Source organism: Acanthochromis polyacanthus, chromosome 6, assembly GCF_021347895.1.
Source record: "Acanthochromis polyacanthus isolate Apoly-LR-REF ecotype Palm Island chromosome 6, KAUST_Apoly_ChrSc, whole genome shotgun sequence".
In the NCBI taxonomy this organism is placed as follows: Eukaryota; Metazoa; Chordata; class Actinopteri; family Pomacentridae; genus Acanthochromis; species Acanthochromis polyacanthus.
In genome coordinates, this window is record NC_067118.1 from 36,455,893 (window position 1) to 36,466,295 (window position 10,403).

At 40.1% G+C, this 10,403-nt stretch overlaps 2 protein-coding genes across 2 annotated transcripts; both read left to right on the forward strand.

Annotated features, from left to right (window-relative positions):
• Positions 1–16: 16 nt before the first annotated feature.
• Positions 17–3,032, forward strand: mfsd5 (major facilitator superfamily domain containing 5). The gene is made up of 2 exons (XM_022203224.2): positions 17–251; positions 630–3,032. The coding sequence occupies exon 2, from the start codon at positions 710–712 to the stop codon at positions 2,156–2,158; it is 1,449 nt and encodes a 482-aa protein (XP_022058916.1). The 5' UTR covers positions 17–251; positions 630–709; the 3' UTR covers positions 2,159–3,032.
• Positions 3,033–3,482: 450 nt separating this feature from the next.
• Positions 3,483–9,621, forward strand: LOC110957288 (protein lifeguard 2-like). Its single transcript, XM_022203223.2, has 12 exons — positions 3,483–3,716; positions 4,752–4,842; positions 4,975–5,063; positions 5,208–5,272; positions 5,368–5,421; positions 5,500–5,550; positions 5,641–5,680; positions 5,989–6,026; positions 6,349–6,436; positions 6,571–6,666; positions 8,025–8,078; positions 8,163–9,621. The coding sequence occupies exons 1-12, from the start codon at positions 3,702–3,704 to the stop codon at positions 8,310–8,312; spliced, it is 831 nt and encodes a 276-aa protein (XP_022058915.1). The 5' UTR covers positions 3,483–3,701; the 3' UTR covers positions 8,313–9,621.
• The last annotated feature ends 782 nt before the right edge of the window (positions 9,622–10,403 follow it).

Here is a 10,403-nt window from a genome sequence, read left to right on the forward strand (position 1 = left end):
CTACGCAAATGAATACCAACCTTACACCTGGTCTGTCAATTTGCAACATGTGATGTCTGAAACTCCCCATTAAAACATCATAAAGTACAACAAGGTCGCCATCTTGCGGTGAAATAACGGAAGCCGGATCCCGGAAGCGGATAGGTTGTTTGCTAGTACACACTTGCTATGTCTTCCATCATTACTTAGTCGTTTCATGCCATCACTTTTCCCGTCGTATTATTAATATGGGACCGCTGTCAAACGTGACGGTAAGATACATCATTTAGTGTTATACAGTAGTGGAAAATAAGGGGGAGGCGAGAGGTTTGGTTTTTTTTTTACGATTCCCATCCTACTAGCAGGATAGCTTATAAGCTAGCGTTAGCAAAATAAGAGTAGCATGTCCGCTGTGAATTACCGACTTGTTTAATCGAACTAAACTGTCTTTAATCAATGTTTCAGTCATTGCCACAGGCAGAACTGACGGCATACTGCTATATTTAGGTGGCACCGTTGTTGTTGAGTTATCATGTTTATTGAGTTCTTCAATTATTGGCAATTATCTCGATAAACTACTAACTCCTGGATATCACGTAAACGCTCATCTGTCTGAATAATAGCCACATGTCCTCTTTCTGTCTCCACAGTTGCAAAGAAACAGAAAGAAAAGAGCTGGGAACGCACCAAGACTTCAGTTTTGACTTCCAGCGGGTGTAGTTTTGGCATCATGTTAGTGACAGCCTATCTTGCCATAATTTCCCTGCTTGCCCTGTGTGTTGGCCTGGAGCTCACAGCACGCCGCCTCACTCCGCCTCAGTCCACTCCCACAGCTGTAGCCAACCCTGCTTTCCGTCGCTTCCAGAACATATTCCTCCGGGCCTACCTGTTGGCTTTGTGGGCAGACTGGCTCCAGGGTCCTTACCTCTACAAACTTTACAGACACTACAGCTTCCTGGAATCCCAAATAGCCATCTTATATGTGTGCGGCCTGGCTGCCTGTGTTCTGTTTGCTCCTTTTTCAGGCTGGCTCCCGCAAGTGTTAGGCCGCAGACAGACATGTCTTCTCTTCTGCCTGTCTTACTCTGCTTGTTGTCTCACCAAGCTCTCCAGAGACTACTTTGTTTTGATTGTGGGACGTATCTTGGGGGGTCTGTCCACATCGCTGCTCGCCACCACGTTTGAATCCTGGTACGTGCACCGACATGTAGATGTCCACGATTTTCCCAAGGAGTGGATCCCCAGCACCTTCACCAAAGCTGCTACCTGGAACCATGGCCTTGCTGTGGGAGCAGGGCTGATGGCTAACTTGCTGGCTGAGTGGCTTCACCTGGGGCCAGTGGCTCCATTTCTGCTGGCTGTCCCCTGCCTGGCCTGCTGTGGCTGGGTGGTGCTAACAGACTGGGGCAAGGAGGAGGCTGAAGGAGGTCCAGAAAGGGACAAACAGACTCTGCTCCTTGGTACTCCAAATGGAGGTGTGGCCCCTTTATCTGCAAAAGTTAGATTCTCACGCAGCTGCCATGAAGGCCTACGCTGCTTGTTATCCGACAAGAGAGTAATGCTCTTGGGTGGAGTTCAGGCCCTTTTTGAAAGTGTTCTTTACATTTTTGTTTTCCTGTGGACTCCAGTACTCGACCCTCATGGACCTCCTTTAGGAATAGTCTTCTCTTGCCTGATGGCTGCCAGCATGGTTGGCTCCTTGCTATACCGCCTCGCCACCTCCACTCGCTACCATCTACAACCCGGCCATGTGCTCTGCGTTGCGGTACTGATGGCCTTCTTCTCATTTTTCATGTTAACCTTTTCCACTGCCCCAGGACAGCCAAGACCTCACGAGTCCTTCCTGGCCTTCCTGCTGCTGGAACTGGCCAGCGGCCTCTACTTCCCTGCAGTCAGCTTTCTGCAGGGCAGAGTGATCCCAGAGGAGAAGCGGGCCGGCGTGCTGGCCTGGTTCCGGTTGCCTCTGCACCTGCTGGCCTGCCTCGGGCTGCTGGCGCTCCACGGGGAGGTATCAGGAACAGGTGGAGGGGAGGGTGGTGGCGGCACCAGACACATGTTTGGAGGCTGTGCCTTAATGATGCTGGCAGCTCTGATGGCTGTCGTCAGTCTTTTCACCCTTGGCAGAAACGACACAGACCTGAAACTGGAGGGAAGCAGAGGAGAGGGGGAAATGTACTGAGGAGATGGGATACATGTGTGTTTCTGCTCGTCTGGTTTAAATTGTCTTATCTCAGTTTTGCCTGACTGAAGATGGGAACCTTGTGTTTGACTGTGGAGGTCTACATTTTGCCAAATGCGTCAGTAAGGAAAGTCAACAAGATGTTTTGGGGGATTAAAATTGCAGATTTTTTTTTTGTTTTGCTTTTGTGTCCACCATGTTACTTATTTGTTGTTGTTTTTTTAGTGAAAGACATTTCTAAGTCATGTTTGTACTGCCATGGCCATACCTTAATTTGTAATTGCTGGAAACTTGGTCAGCTGTGTCCAGACGTCCTCTATCATTCCAACAATTATTGCAGATTACATGGTATTGCCTCAGTGTGTCAACCTAAAGGGAGATGCCATGTTATGTTCAATCAATCAACTGTATTAATAGAACACTTTACAACAACATAAAAGAAGACCAAAGTGCTTTCCATCAGCATGACAAAAGAAAACAATGCAATTTGGTTAACAGGATGTAATTATTTTCAGAATTCTTATAAGAATCACTAATGTTGAAGCTCTGTCAAATGTTTAAACCAGACTCAAATGCACTTGAATTTACATTTACATGAATTCATATCCAAAGAAGTAAGGTCATGGCATGTAGATCTGAATCTGAATGTCACTTCTTAAAATGCTTTTTTCATGATAGGCTACTTTGATTATTTTGTGTAAGATATGTACATTAACCAGGGTCTGTGTGTGTTTTATTGAAAAGGGCAATCTACAGTAGATCATGTTTCCTTGGAATGCTTTTTTCTGCTTCATGTGCAAGATACTTTGTCTATATTTTCTTAACATGTCTCTGTTCTTAACACTTTTAAATAAAAGTGCACATGTTGTCCATAGTGGGTATTTACTAGTTCTTTCTGGTATAGGGATGGTAATTTTATTTTGCACTGTCTATGTTGTTTAATCCAAGCATTAAAGTCTCATTCTACAGTTAGTTTAAAATATAATGTGGATTTGAATGAAAATGAGTTTGAAAGTTATTCAGGATCATTTAAATGCAAGAGGTATACTTGAATGAATAGAAAACATCTTGACAATCGTTAAACCCCTGCTTAAAATCTAGAAATTTCACACATTTTTGCCCCTATATCCTCCCCTCCTCTCCTGGTTTTGCTGCAGACCAAATTTCCAGATTTCTCTCGACTTCTGTCCCTATAACGCATCATGCAGACATCCGTGCTCCCCGTTTTCCCCGATGCTGTGGTACAGTCCCAGCTTTTCTCTATGGTACAGCTTCACCTGGATGCTGCTAGAACATCCCTCCGTGGGTGAGGGAGGGGAGGGAGGAGATGTGAGCTGCGTTGTTTTGGGATTACATCACAGCATCGTCAGAGGGAGTCTGAGCGAGCAAGAAGAGCAGCATCAGTCCGAGGAGCTGCCTCACAGCTGTCAGTCCTCAGCCACACTACAAGAACTGCGTTATCAAAAGGAAGGAGACACCAGAAACCAGCTGACTGGTTGGATCCAGACCGAGACGACCCACTGCCGGACGACACACAGGCATCATGACGCAGGGCAAGGTAAGAGCTGCTGTAAAGTTAGGCCAAACACTGCTAATTAAGAATGTTAAAATGCAGTATTTGGGATTTATATGTGGGGCCTACATCCTTACATAACAGCATTACATCTGCGTGCCTACCCAATCATAGTCAAATGCTCAACAGAAGTATCTGGCTGTGAATGCCGCCACATTTAGTCGTGTTTATGAATTGCGACGCGCACTTGTGCAGTGGATTTGACTGGCTGTAATTTTGCGGCGAAACATTTTTAAAATCCCGCAGTATTCTTAAATATATCGAAGCCTTTAGGTGTTATTTTCATTCTGTTGTAGTTTCTCTTGTAGCTTGATATATTTCCTGAGCTGAAAAAGCAGGATATTGTTACCTGAGTTGATGCGTCACCGCTTGTTTTACGCGTTGCGTCACCATGACAACCGGTTTTATCACTGTAGCTCTGGTAAAACGAGATACGGCGACATACTTTAAGCCAACCAGTTTGCACCTCTCACATTTTCAAAGCTTTGAAGACGAAAATACTGAAATATATAAAAATAGTTTTCAGCGATACCTTCTGCTATTTGTTTATCATACTTTAGGGAAACTGACGCTGTGTGGCACCACTGTCCATATTGTATATTATCCATATTTGTATTATTCACTTCTGTTTGTTGTCACTGCTGATACACTTCTGGTTGGATGCAATCTGCATTTTTTTTTGTTTTTTGTTTTGCCTTGTATGACCATATAGTTGAATCTAAATTTAAAGTTTCAGTTCAAGTGAAAACACTGTCAGGTGAAGTGAAAGTGTCAGAGATGGTTAAGTGTGTGCATTTTGTGAGAATGTGAATTTTAGATTTGCACTGTATGCTGGTCTGAAAAGTCTGAAAGTAGGCTTAATGTTTTGAAGTGTAAAAATCTGGAAATCTGGAAATTTAAAGTTCAGGTTAAATGTGGAGGATTGTTTAAAATACTGATTTGCTCTTGCTTCAAATAAGAAATGATGTGATGAAGTAAAGATAACAAGCTGTTAATTTTTTTAATCTAATTTATTTCAAGCTGTCACTTGCAAACAAGGCCTCTAATGGCTCCTCCAGTGGACAGGCCTTGGCGCCACCAGCTCCTCCCACCTATGAGGAAGCCACTGCGGGTATGACCACTTTGTTCTTCCAAATTTAATCATAGTGATAGTCTGTTATTCTTAACAAATATTTTTGACGGTGTTTGTTGTGTATTGTGATGGTGTTGTCACCAGTAGGTCTTAACTGAGTGTGTCCTTCAGGTGTCAGTGCTCCGTGTTACAATGACGTTGAGATGCTCACAGAGTTCACCTGGGATGATCGCAACATCAGGAGGGTTTTCATCCGTAAGGTATCGAAAAGCTTTATCAGCAAGACAGTGATTGTAAATTACATTTTGATTTAAATATATTTTACCTCAACTGAAGACTGAAGATTGATAAACTTTAAAGGCCTCATTTTTCACTGTTTTCCACTTTAACTCGCCTTCTTTTAGGTTTATGCCATCTTGATGATCCAGCTTTTGGTCACTCTTGCTATTGTGGCTCTTTTCACATTCTGGTGAGAAATGTTTCTTCAACTTCCTCTTAAGCTGAACAATTTATTTCCTAAAAATAGTACAGGAGTGTGTATTTATTCAAGAATGTGTCTTTTAGTGACCCTGTGAAGGACTACATTCAAAGCAACCCTGGGTGGTACTGGGCCTCTTAGTAAGTATAGTTGGAAACATTTTTTTGGTTGACATCTCTTCTGTCTGAACATATATCTAACTCTTATTTCTGTTACAGTGTTGTATTCTTCGTCACTTATCTGACCCTGTCCTGCTGCTCTGCACCAAGGTAAGCTAGAAGTTTTCAAATTGAACTGCAACACATAAAAAATAATAAATCACCTCAAATATTGAAACTCCCAGCTTTCTTCTCCTGCAGGAGACAGTTTCCATGGAATCTGATTCTGCTTGCTGTCTTTGTAAGTACAAAGCTGACATGTGCCATGTTTTTAATAAATATTACACGCTTTGTGCATCGACTCCGTGTCTTTACAAGAAAAGCAGTGTTTAAAAAAAATAGATCAAGATTTAGAACTGCAAAAAGTACATTTATAGATAAACATTTTTTGCTGATGTGGACCTTTTACTCTGCAAATTATACCAGCTAAAAGTTTAAAGAGTCTAAAAACTAAGTTGTGACTATTTTATGAAAGCTAATGTTTTCCAGTCCAATATATCTGAACAAAATGCTAACATTTTTTCTTTACTGTCTCATGTACTGTTGCAGACGCTCTCCCTCTCCTACATGACAGGGATGTTGTCCAGGTACTGTTTTTATTTTGCTTACTGTTGCATGTAACTGTAAAGGTAACCTTTCTTAGATTGTCTTCTTAACCAGAACAGCTTTTGCATTCAAACAATAAGCCAACAGTGTGTTTTCTTTACAGTATGTGTGATGTTAGATTGACCTCACTTATATTACATATAAGAGAATAGAACAGTCCAGTCTGGTGATCAATTGCCCTTGTGTCCAGATGAAGTTTCCTCTTGAAACCCTGTAGACTTGTTTGTTCGTGCGGAGACCTTTCCAGCTGAAGTGCCAGTGAAACAATACAAGTTTATACAATTATGCTTCCTTTTTAAATAGCTTCTATAACACAAAGTCAGTGGTGATGTGTCTGGGCATCACAGCGGCAGTCTGTCTCCTGGTCACAGTCTTCAGCTTCCAAACTAAGGTGAGAAAAGTGTTTCCCCTCCTGTGCTTTTTATTCCATACATGTAGGATTTACAGTTAATATTATTTAAACATATCACCCTTTCAAGTACCCTTTTTGATTTAATGATGTTTGACTTCATGTGCTTCCTCCAGTTTGATGTGACTTCATGCCAAGGTGTGCTCTTTGTCTTCTGCATGGTGATGTTCATCTCTGGACTGGTGCTGGCTATCGTCCTCCCTTTTCAATACGTGAGTACGATCGACGAAAACAAGTAATAGCATCATTTGTGTTACAGGTTAAAGCAGAATGTGTAGGACTTCAAAGCTTTCGAGATTTAAAACAAAGATAGTAGTGGTCAGAAAGTTGAAACACGTCTACTTATTCAAGGATTTTCCTTAATGTTTACAATTGTCTACACAATCAAACAATACTGAAGACATCAAAATGGCAAAAACACATGGAATTATATATTTAAAAATGTGTAAAAGTCTAAACAAAGAACTTTTAAACAAATTGCTTCACGATGTCACATTGAATCCTCTGCAGCACAGGTTTAGGTTCTAATTTATGAAGCTGTCAGCTTGATGCCCTGACGCTTTCTCCCTTGATAATCCACATCAAACAAGATCTAAATAACCACTTGCTAAACTTGAATTGTTCACTTGAACTCACACATAACAAAAGTACTTTGTACAAATGATTCTCCTTTTTCAAATTTTCTAAACTAAGGGGAAAACCAGAGGTAAAACAACTGGGCGTCATGTCATAAAGTAATGATGAACTATCATTTCTCTTTACTTTCCAAGTTATCCCATTATATTTGATTACTACAGCAGCAGAATAAAGCTATTTGCTGTTTGTCAGTTCTATCTTGCCATATCACAACTGATCCCATTAAGAGACCAAGATATTTTCCCAAATTCTTTCAAACAAGGCATACCTATTAATTGAGAACCATTTCACGCGATGATCTGATGAAGCTGGTTAAGATGCTTTCAACAATTTGCAAAGCTGTCATCAGGATTCAGCACCTTATTGCTTACTACATAATTGCATGAGACATTTTCTTCAAAAAGGGCTGGACAGTGACTTGGTGGTTAGCACTGTTGCCTTGCAGCTAGAAAGTCCCCGGCCTGGGATCTTTCTGCCCAGAGTTTGCATGTTCTCCCTGTGCATGCATGGGTTTTCTCCGGGTACTCTGGCTTCTTCCACAGTCCAAGCTGAGGTTAAATGGTGACTCTAAATTGTCCGTAGGTGTGAATGTGAATGTGCTCTCTCTGTGTAGCCCTGTGATGTACTGGCAACCTGTCCAGGGTGTCCCCTGCCTTCACCCGAAGTCAGCTGGGATAGACTCCAGCCCCCCCACGACCCCAATGACAACAAAGTGGTGTATAGATAATGGATGGATAGATTTTATCCAAAAACTCCTGAATGTATAGGAGTACATCATATAAATGGAATTTGTAGTCTAACAAATATGTCACATGAGACTAACAGACAAAACTAAACTTTAGTTCATCTGTATTCCAGTTGATTTGCCATTGGAGGCGTTGGTGGTGATCTGCAGACTGGAATCCCATTTAACCAAGTTATTTTTTCATATTAGGTACCTTGGTTGGATGCCACATATGCTGCTTTGGGAGCTATACTGTTTACCATGGTAAGAACAGATTCCAAAGTACCTGATTATTGCTGTAAAGTAAAATAAAAGATGTCTCACTTGCTGTTTTATTATCTGTTGCAGTTTTTGGCATTTGACACCCAGCTCCTTATGGGAAACAAGCGGTACACTATGAGTCCAGAAGAATACGTCTTTGCCACTCTCAACATCTACTTGGATATCATCTATATCTTCTCCTTCTTTCTTCAAATCTTTGGAACAGAACGAGACTAAACCCCCCATTCAGACCGGCAGATGAGGGCTGACTTTATGCAGACATGAAAACAATCTTTTAAAACGTTGGTGATTGCGTGACAGTGTTTCCAATTATAGCAGCTTTTTTTTTTTGCCTGATACTGAATGAGGTGTTGAATACTGAATCTCATGTACTGCTATACATGCACATCGACATGTATCAATATTCACACCCAACATGTCTGTAATCCTTCCCTCCTCTCCAGCATGTTCGTAAACCCGTGACCCAAACTGTGGGTGAGATTACTAGCTTTACCAGCCAGAAACACTCCTTGACCTGTGATCTTTTGTCATTTAATGTAGATAAAACATACTGTGAATGTCCATGTGAAGCTGTATGGATGTCTCATATCCATGCTTGCATCAGTATCACAAATCTCATGCAAACAATAGATGTTAAGACTCTTTAGGAGGTATTTGATCTACAGTACATCCTGCATGATTCTTAAAAAAAAGTCCTGGTTATGTCCTTCCATCTTTGGATTGTTGCTGTGGCTGTTCATTTAGTGACTGAAAGCACAAGTATAACTTTAAAGTAGCTTAAAAGAATTACATATTTTCCTGTGTTTTCAGTCATGTCCATTGTTGTCTTAATACTGTGAATTACACAAAACTCATTCAACATGTTTAACCGTTTGGAGGCAGGTGACATGTTTTTCTGGGTATTGAATGACAATCTAAAGATGTTATCTATTTAATTTGGAATCTCTGCCTTCATTTATTAACTTATTAAATACTGTACAGTCAGTATGATGATTTATGATCACTTGAACTACGAAGCTTTCAAATATTGTATTCACATTATTGCAGTGTTTATTGTGAGTATGTAATTTGTCAGCCATATAAACCTGTAATCTTTGTGATTGTTTAGACTGATTTTTTTTTTTCATGACGGTATTTAGTTTGAGCATTCATCGATTGTTGGCATTATAATTTTTGGTCCTATTAATGTTTAAACTTGGTTTGAACTGGTTACAAATGTTGGATATAAACATAACAGTGCCATAACTGCATGGACTTTCTGTAACTTTTGATAAGGCCTGCATTTGTGGAGGGACTTGAATGCTGTATTTCATGACATCCGAAGTTTATTTTTTATGATAGAATGATATATTTCAGAAAGTGTGTGATATAAAGTAGAGAATATGATGTTTGAAATGATTTTTTTAAAATTCTGAAGTGGCCTTGGATTACCATTGTTTGGTTATACTAATGCGGTATATCATTTTAAGATCACCCTGTGTTCCATTGTAGAATTGGTGTTGCTGTATTAAAGGGTGAATGTGAATGAATGTGGTCACTGGTTCTCCCTGATTTAATAAATTTGCTTTAACACCTGTACATTAGCGTGAAATTTCCATAATAAGATGTTCAGGAGAAAATTGTCAAATTTCAGCACATTTCTCAAATTCACATTAGCCAGAAGTCCCCTGTAAGTTTGTCACAGTGTGCATATAGAAAAAATGACATTACAGCAAATTTGCAGCTGTATTGCCAAAGGTTAACTACAACCCTACCAGAAACCATTATTGCCAGAAATGCTATCTTGTGACAAACTTGTTACCAGAAGGTTACAAGATGTTTCACATTAGTGGAAAACTGTGGTGACAAACCACGTGTAAAAATGTTTGTTAGTGAATGCAATATTGGCTAATCCCCCACATGCATTTGTCACCTGATCAAATTAAATAGTGAAATTAACATCCTACATTATTATTAATTATGGAAATGCTCTAGATGAATTTAAAGTTAAAATTAAGACTTCATTTAAGTAAACAGAAAATCTATTGAATCCAGTATTCTTTATGGAACAGCATATTAGAAATACTAACATATTTAGTATTTCTACTATTCAATTTTTTTTGTTATTACAATAACAACAACAACAATAAAGTTAGTAACAATAAAAATAATTTCCATGAATCTCTAATTTTTATAGGGTACCGCGTAAAAGGGCTGTGATTGTAATCAAAGTCAATGCCGGCGGATGTGACGCGTTATTAAATACTTTCCCCCGTCTGCAATCAACCAGTAAATGGTGGAGACACTGGGATTTACAGCATCCAGTCA